This window comes from Anolis carolinensis, chromosome 2 (genome assembly GCF_035594765.1).
Source record: "Anolis carolinensis isolate JA03-04 chromosome 2, rAnoCar3.1.pri, whole genome shotgun sequence".
Taxonomy (NCBI): domain Eukaryota; kingdom Metazoa; phylum Chordata; class Lepidosauria; order Squamata; family Dactyloidae; genus Anolis; species Anolis carolinensis.
Genome location: NC_085842.1, coordinates 248010035 through 248029267, shown reverse-complemented (window position 1 = coordinate 248029267; position 19233 = coordinate 248010035). Strand labels below are relative to the sequence as shown.

At 39.8% G+C, this 19233-nt stretch overlaps 1 protein-coding gene across 1 annotated transcript in view; it reads right to left on the bottom strand.

Annotated features, from left to right (window-relative positions):
• Positions 1 to 7978: 7978 nt before the first annotated feature.
• Positions 7979 to 19233, bottom strand: part of psat1 (phosphoserine aminotransferase 1) — a 28464-nt gene continuing 17209 nt past the window's right edge. The window contains exons 7-9 of the mRNA XM_003216473.4: positions 13740 to 13868; positions 10955 to 11092; positions 7979 to 9613 (exon numbers count right to left, since the gene is read on the bottom strand). Coding sequence (XP_003216521.2) covers positions 9508 to 9613; positions 10955 to 11092; positions 13740 to 13868 — 373 coding nt within the window. The 3' untranslated portion in view covers positions 7979 to 9507. The remainder of the gene's footprint in view (positions 9614 to 10954; positions 11093 to 13739; positions 13869 to 19233) is intronic.

Sequence of the window (19233 nt, the reverse complement as noted above, 5' to 3'; positions counted from 1 at the left end):
CATTTATAGACGAATGGATTATTGTCATAGTTGGTACTGGAAAGATCTGTTGCTTTGTTTGGTGGGTTGCATGCTGCAAGTCACTTCTGGTGTGACAGAATCAGCTGTCTACAAAGACATTGCCCAGGGGACACCTGGATATGTTATTATCCTGCTGGGAGGCTTCTCTCATGAAACATGCCACATTATCACTGGATGTTTATGCACTACTGAAGAAATTATACTGTTTAGCCGGTAATGCACCACCTGACATCCATCAGGAAGTAGCAGTTGTAATAAAAAAAAAAAACCAAGGCATTGACATATCCAGCCCATCCTCTGTTCAATCCCCAGAATTGGGGACAGTGGGTGGTGAGGGGAGGGATGGTTTCTGAGTGGTCTCTGCTAACTTGTGGGGTCCCACAGGGAGCTATTCTCTCTCCTCTATTATTTAACATCTATATGCGACCGCTTGCCCAACTGGTGCGGAGCTTTGGGCTCGAGTGCCACCAGTACGCTGATGACACACAGCTCATTCTGAGGATGGAGGGCTGGTTGGACTCCGTACCCGATAGTTTCCATCAGTGCCTTGGGGCCATTACTGGATGGTTGCGTGCCAGCAGGTTGAGGGTGAATCCAGCGAAGACGGAGATCCTTTGGCTGGGCTATCCGGGTGGGAGGGAGATCCAGCTGCCTACCCTGGATGGCGAGACACTACGTCTGTCATCTTCTGTAAAAAGTCTTGGTGTCTTATTGGTGTCCTCTGCTCACAATGGAGGCCCAGGTCTCCGCTTTGAGCAGATCTGCGTTTTTCCATCTACATCAGGCTAGGAGACTGGCTCCCTACCTATCTAGGAACGACCTGGCTATGGTGATCCAGGCGACGGTCATCTCGAGGCTCGACTACTGTAACGCCCTCTACATTGGCCTTCCTCTGTCAATGATCCAGAAACTGAAGCTGGTGCAAAATGCGACGGCTCGTCTTCTCGCCGGGGTGCTGGCGAGGTGGCATATCACCCCAATTCTACAACAGCTGCACTGGCTACCGATTGAGTACCGGATTACTTTCAAAATACTGGTTCTAACCTTTAAGGCCTTACATGGTTTGGGGCCGGCGTACCTGAGGGCCCGCTTATCCCCCTACCAACCCCAGAGATTACTTCGGTCCGAAGACCAAAATTTGCTTGAAGTCCCTAACATATGGACTTATCATTTGTCTTCCACCAGGCAGAGAGCCTTCTCGATTGTAACCCTTCAATTATGGAATGCCTTGCCAGTTGAAACTTGAACTATCCGAGACCCACTTGCCTTTTGGAAAGCCTGCAAAACCTTGCTCTTCTGACAAGCTTTCAATGGGTGAAAAACTCGGGGCTATTTCTGTTTTTATTGTTGTTTTTACTATTATTTTAAAGCTAAGTGTATTGTTTTAATCTATTTCTGTAAACCGCTCCAAGCCAAATTGGGAGTAGCGGTATACAAGTCTAATAAATAAATATATAAATATCAGCCAGCAAGCCAATGCCTTAAATCAAGAAATAGCTTTCTAAAATCTACAGAGATACTCGCAGGAACACCTCAGCAAGAGAGAGTCCAAAAGTGGCAGGCTGAAATCCAGAACCTCAATCAGTAGCTGATACCAGACAAGAAACTCCCTTCTGGGCACACAGAAGACTGGGTGACTTGGAAGGTGCTGAACAGACTGTGCTCTGGAACCATGAGATGCAAAGCTAACCTTTGGGCGGGGCTACAAAGTGGAGTCCACGACATGCAAATGTGGAGAAGAGCAAACTATGTGGCGGTTTGTGTAAAATAAAGATAGATATGTAAACAGAAGCTTTATCATCATCTTTAAATCAAGATAAAGTCTACTGTGTAATAAGGCTTGTCACTTTAGGCTTGAATGAAACAATAACAGTATCTTTATTCATGTTCAAGAGTTCAAACACATACACAGGGCAACAGTATGTAACAGTCCTTTTAAATATGCCTCATTTCTTCTTCATATAGTCAAACTTTGGAGAGCACGACAGCCAGGCCTGTAGCGAGGGGGTGGTTTTACTCATGAATTTTAACTGGTTAACCAAATCCCCATGCTAAGTCTATGAGACGCAAAACATTAAGAGTCCCTCCAGGCACTATCTCAAGCAGATATTGACAGGTTTGTAGCGGGGAGGGGTGTGTGCTAGGGGTTCAACCCCCCCCCACCCCCGAAATTTTCAAAACCCCTCCCGAAAATTTTTTCTGGCTATGGCCCTGACGACAGCCATTACATTCCTGACTAAAAATCTAGTCAGCTCCTTTCTCTCCACTCTCTAGAAGAGAAGACAAACTGAAACTGAAAGCATCAGTTGGAAAAACCATTGGTCTGCCTCTGCCAAAGGCAGCAACCAATCAGAATGCTGGCTGGCATAGCCAAGCAGCTGTCGCCATAGCAACCCTTTCCAGTGAACTCACCACAATATGGAGTCTTTATTTCATATTTGCTCACAAACTACAGACCACTTACTAGAATGCCGTCTGAGCCCTGCTACATGCACAATGGAGGACCTTCTTACAGCGACACCAGAAGCACTTGAAATGATCAGCTTCTGGTCAAAGGAAATTTAGAGGTATTATGCTGACATTTTTCCAATGGGAGGTTGTGCTCGTTTCTGGCCACGGGGGGGTGCTGTCACTCCAACCACTATGAAGACGAGCCCTTGATCACAAACTTTCCTCCTGTTCTTTTGATTGCCGGCATTTCTGGTATTTCTGGTGCTGTGAAATACCTCCTCGCTAAAGCGGTGCCTAATTTCTTTACTCACAGCTTCACAGCTGTTTTTAAACTGCTTAGGTGGACAGTGAGCTGGGCTGAAGGTCAAGTGCTCACCCCGACACGGGCTTCAAACTGCCAACCTTTTGGTTGATAGAGATTTGTTGCTGCTGGTGATTAGCCAGCTGTGCTAAAGCCCGGCCCTCCAAGTGAAATGCCCTCCAAGTGAAACCTTCTTTAGACAGGGGAGGAATCATTGATCATTTTGGTCATGTTTCTCTGAACATGTTGTAGCTTGTCAATATCCTTCTTGAATTGTAGTGCCTAGAACTAAATACAGTATTTTAGGTGAGGTCTGACCAAAGCAGACTAGAGTGGGACTATGACTTCCCTCAATCTAGTCCAGTGGTTCCCAGTGGTCCTTCAGGTGTTTTGGACTTCAGCTCGCACAATTCCTAACAGCTGATAAGATGGCTGGGATTTCTGGGAGTTGAAGTCTAAAACAACTGGAGAAACAAAGCTTGAGAACCTCTGATCTAGTCACTATACTCCTATAGATGCAGCCTAGAATCACATTAGCTTTTTAGCTACTGCATCAACTGTTGTCTCATGTTCAAATTGTGGTCTACTAAGACTCCGAGCATATACTGTTTTCAAGCCAAGTTTGTTTTTCATTATTTCCCTCTTCCTAATTACATTTCGCCTCCAGCTATATAAGGGCACATTTTTATTTAGCATCCAGCAGTTATGCATATGGTAATCCTTGAGAGTGGGGGAGAGAAACAAACATGAGAGCTCAGATTTAGCTAATTATATTTGTACAAATTACAGTTTCTAATCATCTTAGTAAAAACTGCTGCTACAATAGTTCAGCATACTTAAATCCCTGACACATAATTTCGTCAGCTCAAATATGATGCAGATTAATGCAGTGACTAAAATACTCATTTCCTCTCTGGCTCTTAAAGATATTTTTCCCTGTGTGATTTCAGAAGTTGCATATGCTTTTGTTTTTGCTACCAATACACTCTTACACTTTAGCTGCTTTAGAACCTAATAAATCTTCATGTACTAAACAGCTTTTCTCTCTATCACCTTCCATCTCTTTGATCTAGCCATCCAGGGGTAATCCATGGATAATTATAACTTCTGAGCTTCTTTTAGCCTAAAAGAAGCTGATTTATCACAAACCGTCATGAATCCTGATTTAAAATTATCAAGAGTCCAATTACCAATAGAAATAAGGGATTCTTCTTTCCAATTAAAGTGATTGATTTCATATAAAAAGCAAGTAACATTTCACTTTTTAATTATGCACATTCTTATCAAAGTGAAGAGGCTCTCCCACATTTTATTTTATATTCCAAGAGAATAATGTAACAAACATTAATCATATACTTATAGAATGCCAAGCCTAATACTATTTCACCCTAATTTGACAGAAACTAATCTATCAAAATCTCCTACCACTTTTAATGGTTATTCCTGATTGCATCTGACTGATTATAACTGGAGGAGAAAAACAAGAACTCTGATACATTTGCTGAATTCAGCTGCCTGTACTGACATTAAATTCACCCCTCATATTTAATAGTAGTTTGAGTTGGAACAGGGCATCAAAATCCAGGTTACCGTGTCTGATTTGGTGTTCTTTAAAAAAAAATTAAGCTACTATACTTCAATTTCATACTCTCGTGTCTCATGGAAACCCCTTGACATTAAGTCATCATGTCCGACTCTGGGGGGTGGTGCTCATCTCCATTTCTAAGCTGAAGAACCAGCGTTGTCCATAGACGCCTCCAAGGTCATGTGGCCGGCATGACTGCCTGGAGCGCCATGACCTTCCCGCTGGAGCAGTACCTATTGATTTACTAACATTGGCATGTTTTCTAACTGCTAGGTTGGCAGAAGCTGGGGCTAACAGCAGGAGCTCACCCCACTCTCTGGAGCCCCCAGATGGCGTAGTGGACTAAGTGACTTGAAGGTTGGGTTGCTGACCTGAAAGCTGCCAGGTTCGAATCCCACCTGGGGAGAGTGTGGATGAGCTCCCTCTTTCAGCTCCAGCTCTATGCGGGGACATGAGAGAAGCCTCCCACAAGGATGGTAAAAACATCAAAACATCTGGGCGTCCCCTGGGCAACGTCCTTGCAGACGGCCAATTCTCTCACTCCAGAAGCAACTCCGGTTGCTCCTGACACGAAAAAAAAACCCACTCTCTGGATTTGAACTGACAATTTTTTGGTCAGCAGGTTCAGCAGCTCAACCGTTTAATTCGCTGCGCCACCAGGGGCTCCTGTCAAAGAATACAAGTATCAATTTTCAGATACTGTGATGCAAACATGCGAAACAGTGTCCAAAAAGTTAAATGAAACCATATTATGCTTTTGTCCACAAAATCAGAACTTTGGTTTTATGTTATTAATGCACACTACCATTCAAATACGTATATTTGTGTCCTTGCAGCCAATTAACAAAGGCACAGGGGAAAGTCTCACCTTCTCACTGTTGTCTTTTCGTTGTTGTTTTGCTCCTTCAAATTTCCATCTTGAGCTCACCTATCCCAAGGATTTCTTGGAAGGTTTGGTCCAAGAGGGTTTGCTTGTGCCTTCTGAGAGACTCTGACTTGGCCAAACAGGGAATCAAATCCTTATAGAACAACACTCAAACCACTATACCTTGCTCTCTTTTTACCCCAGAGAAAAATGTAGCAGTCATGACTATTTGCTAAATTGACATAATTCATTTTGAGAAATGTAATCCATGCCAAAATACCCTAAAAACACCAGATCCTGTCTAATCTTAGAAGTTAAGCAGGCTAAGTTCTGGTCAGTATTCAGGTAGAATGCCTAGGAATACCATGTCCTCTAGCTAGCCTATATTTTAGAAGAAATAATTGACAAAACCACCTATGAGTATGCTTTGCCTTAAAAATACCCTATGAAATCCATGCGGTCACCATAAATAAACAGCAAAGAAGGCAGTTATTTCATCTGAAATAAAGCCGACTGGTATTCATTGGCTATCAGTATCCTTTTGTATATATGGCACACTCTGATAAAAGGCTTACTACATTTTGTTTCAACAGGTATTTCCTGACGTTGCCAATACAAATGGGACTACCATGATTTTTTTCTGGTTTGTCTTTATTCATTGAGTTTTGGAATTATTTTGTACAGATACTTTGATATTTAACTGACAAATATTCTCAAATTTGTAATGTTCTCGAACACATGTTCATTCTCTCATACACAGGGGGAGAGAGAAATCATTTTTTGCTATCTATGCAGAGCCCTTGAGATAGAGGTTTTTGTAGCATTCTTTGATTTCAAGGTCTAAGAAACCTATCCATGTTGGGATATCTTTAAAAGATCCAATTCACACAGTTCCAGTTCCATTCTCTTCCCTATGAATTCCCAGAACTAGCTGTGATATTTTAAACCGAAGTCAGAGATGTTTTTTGTTGTTTTCTTGCTCCTAAGACTTTCTAATAAAAATAGGGTGTAATACCCATCCTTGTATCTGCTGTCCGCTTTCCTCCTGTACTGCTGGGTGATGTCAGTCACAACACGTATAATGGTAGAGTGGCTTTGGCCAAGGAGGCATTCCTTCCCATATTACACTTTAAGTGCAGACTAAATCGGACGTGGGGAGAAAAAGGAAAGATTTGAATGAGCCTGACTGGATAGGAGAATAAGAATTGCTCTACAATATAGGACAGAATAGTTCAACAGTAACCATGATTACAGCCCATCTGGAGGACCCTCAAAATATCAGCATTTGTCCCTTATCTAGTCCACCATACACAGTAGAAAAAGTAGAAACACATATATAGCTAGCCCTGTAATAAGTAGCACCTTGGACAAAGAATGTCTTCATATCCTCCCACCATCAGATTCCCGGAGCCACCCAATGGCAAAATGAAGCCTAGGGGAATGATGGAGTTAGGGACTTTACAATTGCCTCTACAAGAGCCCATGCCTGTGTGTACAGAGTTGGGGGCCATGTATGAGAATCACTACATGGTTAACCCACTATCCAATGATGATAGATCCAGTCTATATTGGATAGTTGACTTATTGCATAGGGTTGCATTAGCCCATCAATAAGCAAAAAAGACAAAGCCCGTAACACACAGGTAAATAGGTAGATGTGTATATATAGCTGTAGCTCACTGAATTGCTACAAGATCTTTAAGCAGCCACAAGTCTGTGCTGAATGATGACATATTACCTATTTGAAAATCTTTCAAAATTCTCAGAATACAGTCTGATACTGTGCCTGGAATAAAAGCTCACAGGTCCTCCTTCCGTAACAGCAAATGTCATCTTTCAAATTTGGGCAATTTTATAATAATTGAGGGAGAGGTTCAGGTTTGGGATGCACTTCTCTTTTGGGGTGTCTTCTCCATATTTAAAAGACCTTTTTGCTTCTTGGAGCTCAGATTTCACATGTCCTATGAGTTTCCTCCCTGAAGGCCTATTCTTTTGCTGATGGGCCTGGCACTTGACCTGTCATAGCTTTCTCCTGTACCTTTTCTTCTTAGTGGAAAAAGACACTATAACCAGGCCTAACAAGTCGTATCTATATTGCTGCCCATAAGACTTTACAATTATTTTTTTAGGCTTTTGCACATGAGCTATATATGTAACCAATAAGAAATCTTCAGTCTCCCAAGGATATATTTTACAACCCCTTTTATATTTAAGACATTATATTAAAAAAACACAGCCACTAAGTTCATCTTGGCACTCAATATAACATAGTTTAATCCCCTAGTTGACTGTCCAGCTCTCCAACCTCTAAGGCAAGGCATGACAACATAATAGGGATGCACAAGAGATTTTTTTTTAAATCCTAAAGAATTTTGAATCTATCTGTTCTTTCAATTTCAATCTGCAGGGGGTAAAACAGCATCCGGATATTAAAGGATAACAAATGTAATAGGAGGAACTTCAGTTGTGGACTGGGTTGAATAAGAAGGAATAGGATTATGAAGGTTTTCCTTGGAGGCAGATTAGTTCCGGGGCGTGTATAGAATATTACATTAAGTAATATCCAACTTTATGCAACTATGTAAATATCTAGACCCACTCTTGAAAAGAGATAACAAGGATCACCAGAAAATGGGTTTTTAAAGACTTAATGCGCTATTAGAAGAGCTGGGGTTATTTGCAAAGTCTCAAATAACTTAAGTATCCCATCACATTTGAGCTTTCGGAATTAAAGAAAAACCAAAGCCACTAAAACTATTATAGAAGTGTTTTATTGGTTTTCAACTCGTGATGTAACACAAGAAGAAAGTAAAGCATGGTTATTTTAAACTAAGCAAATAAAGCTATTTGTTTTATAGTGGTGCATGTTCAACCTTTTGCCATTATACAAAGAATAAAGGGGGACACTATTCATAATAGTTAAGTTTTCATACTATGCTTAATATTGTATACCGTTAAACCGGACAAGAAATTAAAATTGTGTTCCCTGATGAATTATATTTATAAGGAGACAGGAAGTGATGGGTAGAAATTTGATCTCTTCATCATTTTTATGCTATGTAACAAGTGGTTTTAACATATTTTTTTTAAAAATATATATTGTAAGCATATTTCTTACAGACTTCAAAACTTTTGGATAAGGGTTTTTTGATAGAGACATGGACTTATACTAAACAATGTACAGAAGATGTGGAAAAATCATAACAAGTGGGGGTCACTCTAAGACTTAAACACTATAGTTGAGGTGGAATAGATGCTGGGTTCACGTATAAAACCCATTTGTGCATGAAGAACATGCAAGGCCTCTTTTGAAAGCATAAACTATGCAAGATGGTTTCTGACTGAAAAAATGAATAACCAGAATTGTGCAATGGTTTCGAAGAAAAACAAAGGTGATGTTGACTCCACAGGAAGAAAGCCCTGGGAAGGAAACTAATTTTGATTTCCTTGATAGTAAAAGGTAAGTCTGCCAAAAAGGGTATTTTCTGAGTCAATACATTTAGTATTTTTAAAGAAAACAGCCTACACCTCAGTGTAGTTGAATGTGTGCTTAATACTTTAGGAAGAAAAGTGACACCACAGCTAAGTGGATAAAACATAAGATACTTCCTTTTTCAAAATGTTTGCAAAAGCTGAGGTCAGCAATGCATAATTGACAGTTTTCCCTCAGGCACCACTGAGTGATGTTTCTTTGGAATGATCAGATATGAAAAGCAATGCTGTCAAACTTAGCCTCATGGATGTAAACAAACTGGTACTCGCTTAACTCTGCTTAGCAGATTAAGCACTTGGAATTCTTAATTTTAGAAATGGAAAGGATTAAGAGAGGAAGAGCCAGAAGAACTGGAAAAAACATCAGCAAAAAAAACACACACAAGGTAATATTTTGCAATGTAGTGAATTGTTGGTGGGGTGACTTACATCAACATCAAATAGGTTTTGTAGGGTTAAAAGAAATGTAATTCCAGTATCCAATGCACTCTATACATTACGTGTGTTGGGATTTGATATAAACATAGTTGACCCAATCCTTTGATGAGACATTAAACATCCCCTACTAACACTTTAATACAGATATGTTTTGAAGCACTGTAGGTATTTCCAAATGGCCTCACAGTTTAAACTACTTAAGAGTACTGGTTGACCAGTGGTTGATACTGGAATGTTTATTCTCTAACATTTTTGCTTCTCTTATTGAAAGTTTTCTAAGAAATGTTTTTATAATCTTCCAATTCTTAAGACTTTTGTCACAAGGGCGCAGTGTAACATTTCATTTTTTTATTTTCATGACCGGTAAGTCTCCATGAAGTTTTTCATGAATGCTGCTAACGTTTCAGCATCATCTTCTGTGACAGCATTATACAAGGAGGCCCGGATTCCTCCCACAGATCTGAAATAAGAGAAGGACAATGTAAGAAAACAAGTCGGGCATCACACACGGTTTCATGAGTACCTTGTATTTGGGTTGCTGTGAGTTTTCTGGGCTGTATCACCATGTCCCAGAAGCATTCTCTCCTGATGGTTCACCCACATCTATAGCAGCCTTTCTCATTTATGTGGGTGAAACATCAGGAAATAATGCTTCTGGAACATGGCCATACAGCCTGGAAAACTCACAGCAACCCAGTGGTTCCAGCCATGAAAGCCTTTGACAATATCTCATATTTCTTTACAGATACAGACTTTTGGGGAGAAAGAACTTGAAAGATAGTCATTTAGTTTTCTCTGCACATCTGGATTGAAAAGCAATCTTCTGGGAACAGCTTCTCACAATACAAAGAGGAGGAGGAGAGGGGAAGAAAATTATAGTACTAGAATAAAAGAGTTGAAGACAGAGAGGAAAAAAGACTGTGCATGAGGAACAGTTGCTAAACAAGAGTAGCATTTTTGCTGAATTTAACCATCATCACTTTGCAAAGATAGCAGATCCTAAGATGAAGGAATGTCTCATACACTGAAATACTATGATATACTACTGGTATGCTAAGTAATAGGGGCAAAGAGAGACTATAAAAACACAACTCAAAGTTAAATATCTTTTCTCAATTGTGAATGAAAAGTGTGCAAATGAGCCGTAAGGCTGCCATTTTCCTGAATATGTTCTTGACCACTGAAAGGTATATTCCTCCTAGTTGTTCCAAAACTATTTCTATCATAGCATGTTTCATTTGCTCTCACTGAACCCTGACAGGATTACTCATACCATCTAGTTAAAGGAGGTGGGAAGTCAAGTGACAAAATCAGACAGCCCAAACTGTTGAGTGTCGTTGGAAAATGTATGTGCCTAGCTGGATTGCTCTGGAAAAAAAGAAACTGAAGGGGAAAATATGCTGAAGCAACAGCAGATATGGAGAAACCGTGGTCCTACTTATCTCCTTAATTCAATATTTATTTTGCCACACACAAAAAGGAACATCTGTTCAAGGACTTTTTTGGACCTTTCAACTCTAATCTAAAAATTAAATGAAAGCTGGTCATAGCTTCGTTTCTAACATTATGAATAATTACTTTAAGGATTTTAATTATTAAATTCCAATTAAAGGATTTTTCAGGAAATGCTGAAAAGAGCAAACAGCAAAGCTCTATTAGGAACCAGAAATTCTGTCCTCGGTTCATTCAAACTAAGGTAATAAGATAATTTTATCTTTCTTCTTCATGAATGGTGAGCACTGTATGTTCTGTTATCTTGTTTAGCGGCTTCAGGCAAACATTCTGCATTGTTCTCTCTTACCTATGTCCTTTCAGGGATATCATGTTGTTTTCTACAGCTTTATCTAGGAATTTCTTTTCAAGGGCTTCATCTCCCTTAATACTACCAATCCGGAAGGGAACATTCATTCTGCTTCTGTTCTTTCTTTCCACAGGGCATCTGAAAATGTCATACAAGTATATTTTGTATTATTTTAAATCTTTGTTAAAAATTCCTTATGAGATAAACTTGATCATATTTTTATATGTGTTCTTTGTTTAGCCGCAAACACAATTCCATTCTATTAAAAGTCTTCCCCAAATTGGTGTCTTTTAGTGAAGGAATTCAAACCTTGGTCTCCTGTAATCCTTGTCCAATACAAACCACTATATCGCAATGGTTCTCACATAAAGCCTTATCCTCTAATAGTTCATCAAATCCCCATTTAAAGGCATCATTACCTTTAATAGCCATCATTGCATTTTGTAGTGTTCTGCACTGAAAAGACCTAGAATTGTGATTACAATTTGACTCGCTTCAGGTTTCTGCTAAATTTTGCCTGGATGTCAGAGAAGAAAGCAGATATAATTTGGCAACTATGACCCCTGTAATATTGCAGCTTAACTTTTTCACACGGCCATAGGCCAGACCCAGAGACTGGAAGCACAAGATGAAATGCAGGGAAACTGCAGCCATGTGGAAGGTGGGCTACAATTCCTGAGGCATTGAAAGGCTGGTCACATTTTGGTCTGCCCAGTGAACCATTTCATTTCTTAGGTGGCATTTCACAGGTAAACAGCCTTGTCTTGGATAAGACGTTGCCATCAGTCAAAAAGCATGGCCCAGACATTGCCGCTTAACCTGCGAAAGGCAGCAATACATACTGATAAGACACACAGCACTCAGCAGCAGTGGCTACAGTTTAATGCTATCACAGTAATGGCCATCACTTCCATTTTGGATTCCTAAACAGTTTATGTGCTAGAGGCAAAATCTGAATTAGCTGCTATGGGAGCAGGAACTTTCTCCAAGCTTTAAGCTTATTTAATTTCCCAGTCACTTCAGAACCAACAGCTGGAAAATATGAAATGGGTAAGCATGAAAGAACAAGTATTATAATTATTTTGCATTCAAAGTGTGCCCTTTCTAGCATGTTACTGTTCTTGCATAGCAATTCCCATGCCTCAAAACCTGCAAAAAGACTGAAAAGCATTTTGGTTTAGAACAAGCTTTCCCCATGAACAAGAGAGACTTTGTGTAAAAACACCAGTCCCATGTCGATCTCTGCAATAGGCTCCACCACAGGACTGCTGGCATATTTGAATTAACTTGTGGCTGATTTGAGGGAAGGCTGTTAATTATGAGTAACAAAAATGAAAATACGATGGACACATGCCAGAAAGACACAAGCCTGGGTGGGCACATGCCAGAAGGAAACAGACAAAGCAGAAGACTGAACACAGCAAACATGCAAATTTTCTTGTTCAAAAAGCAGATTCCTCACATAGTCATATGATAACAAATTGAAAAACTTGATATTGGTGAGGGGCAGTTCTACTTTTGGGACCATTACGTTCTATGGGGGAATCTCATACAACAGATACAACTTCTTGCTTTAGAACAGTGGTTCTCAACCTGTGGGACCCAGATGTTTTGGCCTTCAACTCCCAGAAATCTTAACAGCTGGTAAACTGGCTGGGATTTCTGGGAGTTGTAGGCCAAAACACCTGAGGACCTACAGGTTGAGAACCACTGCTTTAGAAGTATAATTCTTTGGGAAGGGAAGCAACTACTTTGTATTGATCTGGACTGGGATGGTCAATCTCGTAAGTTCATGACTAGCAACAAGGTGCCAGTATTTCAGATTCCTAAAGATGTCACAGATTAAACCTGGAGCCTGTGATATACAAAGCATGGGCATTACTACTGAGCCACAGCTTTCCCCAACATGTGTTTTGTTAGTTGCAATATGAGTTGCAATGTGGAACTCATATCTGTGATGATGTTCAGTTGGATCAGTTGTTTCAATTAAATACAGGCTAGTCAGGAACACATGCACATACACTTGAATACAAGGGTCTTCCTGTACATGTATCTCCTTGCCTTTCTTCTGAGGGGAACAAGACAAGGCAGTTTACATTCTCCCCTTGCTCCTTTTCATCTTCATAGCAGCCCTTGAAGTTAGTTATGGCAAGAGGGAGTTATGAGCTCAAGGCCATCAGTGAATTCCATTGCTTCTCCTCAGGCTAAAAGTGTCCAAGAAAAGAAAATGGAATGGAATTTACCTCCACTACTAGAAGGCATTAAGACAAAAACAAGTTTTAAAATGTTGGATTGGTTTGGAGGATAATATAGTCTACCACCCCTGTGCTTTTTGTTCCCCATACTATTTCATTTGCTGAGGCAAATTTAAGGAGATGCTACTTCCCATTTCCTCAAGATTTATTTTTATGCTTGTAATCCAGCCAAAGGCAATATTCCTCTGGCCTGTGTTGCAACAGATAACATTTTAAATTAAGTTTTTCTAAAGTAATTCTACAAGCCCATACAGGTACGGCTTCAACTGAGTGTTCCATATGGCTGCTGCACAGCCACATTCTTTCCTGCATACTTAACAAAAAGAAAAATCCAAGGCAATTCCTGTGATCATTAATTTCCTTGACTACTAACCACCTCCTCCCCCTCATCCAACATTTGGAAAAGTTTTAGCAGCAATTACAAAAAGGGCTTATTTTCCTCTTTTGGAACTGACACAACTGAAGCGGTGTTTCACATCTTCCTCTGAGCCATTTACATGACAACAATGAGAGTGGTTAGAGCAACTTACACGTAGAATCCATTGGATTTGTCAATAATGTCATAAATCATCTGCGATTTAGTTTGGCTCCGTTTATCCATAGCTGCAGTTCCACCATTGTTCTTAATCCACTCGAGGACTAAACCCATGATATAGATGCTGCAATCAAAAGAAGCACCAGTTACTTGCAATAAACAACTTTAATTAAATCTGAACATGTCTTGACAACAAAACAGCACCTTTTACTTCCATTATACAAGCTGTTAGCTCAGCACATCGTGCAAGGAACAATAAAGAGTCTTGTGACACCCAAAAGCCTAATGTTTTATTTAGCATGAACCCTTTTGTGGACAACAGGCAACTTCAATGGTCCAAAGAGTAGATAATCTGCCCCCCCTCCCCCCAAAATGCTGTGGTGCTGCTTTTGACCTGTTTGAATACTTGGGTGTGGAAATGTTGGCAAGATGTGGCTGCCTGCCTGCCTGAGGGCCCATCCAGACATTCCCTAAATCCCAGGATTATAATCCCAGGTTTTCTGCTTTAAACTGGATTATATGAGTCCACACTGCCAGATAGTCTGGGATAAACAGAAATCCTGGGATATAGGGCCTGTTTTGAAGAGCCCTGAGGCAACATTGGTGCTTTCCCTTCTCTTCAAAACATCCCGCTACTTATCAAAAGCCATAACATTGGCTGCTAAACCTGACCTTGACTTAGGTGTGAGACAGAAGAAGAAGAAGAAGAAGAAGAAGAAGAAGAAGAAGAAGAGGAAGACGACGACGACTTTATTAATATTCTGCCCTATCTTCCTGAGGGGACTCAGGGCCGATTCCAAAAGACCAAAACATAAAGGCAAAACATTCAATGCCTTGAAGCAGCCATGAACACAAATCAAATGACAGGATACCCAAATCACAAAATAAACCAACATATAACAACAAATTATAAGATAGAACCTAAAATTACATTATCAATTATATTATATCTAACATAAAAACATGAATATGAACCTCAATTTACAAAGCCACTGAAGGTTCGTTAAGAAAAATATTTAAAATTATGTTGCAGTAATGTTAACAGAGCCAACCAAGCCAACAAGGCCAGAGTACAATAGCAATTTCCAGTCAGAGGTATATTAGGTATCCATAATTATCTAATCCTCTTCCTCTCCATATGCTAATGTGCACAGATGGATTTTTAATTGCTTTTTAAAGGAGAGAAGGGAAGAGGGCATTTTTATTTCTTTAGGGAGGGAATTCCAGAAGTAGGGGCAATCACAAAGAACTCACTTTCTCTCATTCACGCCAGCCATATTTGTGACGGGGGTGGGACTGAGAATAGGTCCCTTTCCGCTGACTGCATTGTCCTAATTGATTTGTAGGAGGAGATGCAATTTGTTAAATAGCCTGGGCTATTCAGCCATTCCCCAAATTACAAACATCTGACTTGCATCTGACTCCTAGTTAGTTACCAAAGAGGGTAAGGCAACTGGAAGGGAGAGAAATCTATCCCTAGGAAGGAAAATTCACTCCTCAAAGAGTTATCATGGGGAAAAGATGTCTAAGATAAAGCTTTATCACCAATCTTTGTTTCCACAACAAGCCAAATTTTTTTCAAAATCCAATTCTCACAGGGACAGAAAGTGAGGTGAAATATTCTCAACAGAAGCAGATAGCAAAAATGTAGCTGTTCTGACTTACATACAAATTCAACTTAAGAACAAATCCTACAAATCCTATTTTGTTTGTAACTCTTGTGGACTGCCTGTATCATAAACCATCCACAGTTCTCCTTATTTCTTTCTGTTTGCTCCTAGTATATACCAGATAAAAACATACTGAATGCTGTGAAATATTGGGTAGCATTAAAAAAAAACATTGGCTCAAAGCCAGGGAATCAATCAGAACATGCTAAAAACATTGTCAGCATTATCCTTTTTTTATATACTGGGGCATTCACATTTTCCCACAAAGCTCCCTTCTTTTAGCAAACTTTGAACTTTTCACCTAAATCTGCTTCCCTTGTAGTAACTAAGAGCAATTATGTACCATGCGTTGCAAATTAAGTTCTTAACAGGGAACTACAAGAATCTTATTGCTTTCATGTGGCCACTGACTAATATTTTTAGAGAGGGCTATTGAACGAAAATGAGAATGCAAAACATATGCTGCTTGCTTTGTCTGTGTGGTTTTAGCTACATAACTCTGCTTGATGAAGCAGAGACATTTCCCATGGAAGCGCCTTTGCATAATAAACTGCCTATCTCTGTCTCTGTGTGTTTAATGGCATCGTTCCAATGTGCTCTCTTTCATTAATCTGTTAGAGGCTGAAAGGGGGTGCTCCAAAAGGCAACATTATAAAAACTCTCACACTTGTTCACACAATACAGAACCAAGGCCCAATGCTGCAACTCACTATGCCACAGATAACAATCTTAATATTGTACCCTTAGCAGCCTTTTTATATAATTGTTGAAAAGGCCAAGAAGGTATTTTGCACAAAAAAGTCTCAAAAACATTTACAATAACCCCATAAGAGAGGCTAATTGCAGTATCTACATAATGCAGGAAGGAGATGACGGTTAAAGCGAAAGCTAACTTTTGGATACCATGGTGGTCTGGGGAGAGAAGGAGAACCTGTTGAGGACATGCAGGGTTTGCATAGGAATGGGGAGCAAACAACCCCATTCCTTCTGACAGAGCTGCCTTCATCAACATTGTAGAACTACAGTGCTTGATGTTAGATTGCAAGCTTTAGAATATCCTCTTATGGGATGGCCAACTAGTTCTCAGGGTACAGGGATCTATGCCTGTTTTGACTCACATTTGGCTTGGAGTTTGCTCTTTTCAGCGTTTTCCACCTTGGCTTATTTGAAAAATACATATTGAGTAAAGTTATGCTATTCAGCCTTTTACAGAATGCTATAGCATTCATTGATATGCTTCTGTTTTGCCATATACTGCATTTCAGGGTTTTGGAATAAAAAAGCTTTTCAAAAAATACAGCATTCAGTCCATTGGCTGTTTTGCAGTCAGCCCTTATCCACCCTGCAAAGGCAGCTTTTCGCATTGTTAGGATTTGCCAAGAGAATTTCTGTATATTCCAGTAAGCAATATAGAGTGCTATATTATAAACAGCCCTGGACTGAATTTTGCCTAAGCCTTCACTGTATCCGCCAGAGTACATCCACTAAACAGGGGGCAGCGAGTAATTGAATGACCCACTTTAAAGCCACATAGAAAGCTTTAGTGTCATCCCCAAAGCAGGCTGAGTTGCAGATTTGAATATCAAGCAAATCCCTGTAGGTAGGAAATGAGATTTCTTCTGGGGGGAAATGCTATTAATCTCCACCCAGGAGATTAATGTTAGGAAGCCAGGGCTCCTTTTGGCAAGAGGTTAAAATGATCCACATTGCACTAATTTAATTCGGCATTTTGCTAAACTGACTCATGGACATTCAGGTCAGGTTGCCAGCCAATGACTGCCAGCAGACAAAAGAAAGAGAAATAGTTAAAGAAAAATTAAGTCAAAAAGGAGAGGAGAGACCCATGAGCAGCATTTTAAAAGCAAATCCAAGGTAGATCCACTCTGCCAACCTGCAGGTTAATATTTACAATGTTGCAACCATATGTTCTGCAGTATGCATCACAATCACACACATATACAAAAAAAATCCAAATAAATCAAGCTAAGATAGTGGAGCACTGGTATAGTGCATCAGGGTTGGAAAAGTTGCTGTAACCTATCAGGGCTCTTTTCAATGCCCTGCCATAACATACAATTCGAGTAAAAGCCGACCTAAATATAAGCCGAGGCACCTAATTTTATCACAAAAAACTGGGAAAACTTATTGACTTGAGTATAAAATGAGGATGGGAAATGCAGCAGCTACTGGTAAATTCCAAAAATAAAAATAGATACCAATAAAATTACATTAATGAGGCATCAGTAGGATAAATGTTTTTGATTATTTACATAAAACTGTAATTTAAGATAATAATAAGACTTCAATAAGATAAGACTGTCCAGTTCTGGTTACCTAGATACTTGAGTATAAGCCGACCCAAATATAAGCCGGCCAGGACCCTTAAAAAAAGGGCTGAAAATCTCAGCCTATACTTGAGTATATACAGTACATACTGAGGAATAGTGGACATTGACCAGTCATGATCCTGGAAGGTGCTACAGAACATTTCAGTCCATTTCCATGTCTCTGGTGTTTGTGGTACACAAAGGGGATTTTCAAAGTCAAAAGTTTGTTCGATTTGAGAGAAAATACTGGTTAGGATCTTAGATACTCCAGGAGATATGCGGGGAAAATAACTCAAAATGTTCAGCAGTGCTTCAGCGAGCATCTGGAAGCATGATTAGTCAGTATGTTGACTAAAAGAATATTTCAGAGGTGGGGAATATTGCTAGCAGTTCCTGGAAGTTACTCTCCCCTATGGCATACAATTATAAAATTTATTGCAATTAAAAAGTTATTGCTTCAAGCAGCATTTGCAAAATAAAAAGGTCTCTTCCATCTACCTAAAAAATTCCTTCCAGAGCAAAGAAATGAGGAAAGAGACGATTAAGGCCAACTGGCACATTGCTTGAAATATACAGTCCCCAGTGCGAGAGGTTCTATGCAGGCACAAAATGTGACTCTCTACCAACATGACACATCTTGGTTTGGCCAGAAAGGGGTGCTATCAACTACCTCCGCTGCAGGACAGTGGCCCCACAGCCAAATTGTACCAAAATCGTTCTCCAAAAGTTCATGGACAAATCTATACTTTGCAGAGAAGGTGTTCTGTTGTATAAGCAATCCAGAGTTATTTCATAACTCTGGGGGCAAGCCTGGGTGTTAAGATTTATGAATGGGAAAAAAGGCTATCCATTCCAGACTGCTGTCTTACCATTTGTTCAGGTAATGGGGAAAGAGCTACAGCAATATGCTCATCCCATTTTCCCAAAAGGTTTGTAAAACAAGCAGTACATGACCGAGGTGGAAATAACAAACACAGCTGGTATGCTTATTCCTTCCAGAGAAAATTCTGTCTTCGCCTATCCACAGAGAGAGTATATTCTCCCAATGTTGGATGGGGAATCTGCAACCCACCAATGGTTTTTGGAGCTCTACCTCTCAATATCCTTAACTCTTGGCTGCATAGACAAGAGATGATAGGAATTTCAGTCAAGCATCTGGAGGAAGACCCCTTTCCAACTCCTGCACTAAACCTACGGAATTCTCCATCTGCAAACACTGGTTCAAAGGTTATTTTACTTCCAAAACAAACTATCAGTACATTATTTTACAGCTTTTAATATGGCCCTGAAGCTTTTCTCATGTGTGTTTGTTTTTAGCCTTCCTATTATATGGAGCACAGAAAAAACATATTTTCAAACATTAAAAAACCTCTTCTTTATGATGTTTACAGTTGTTACATAGTAGCAAAACAGTCAGAAAAAAGAAGAAATGGTTTCCAAATCAATACATAAGTTAGTGGTTTGGGATTTTAAAACCTGACATTGAAGGAGA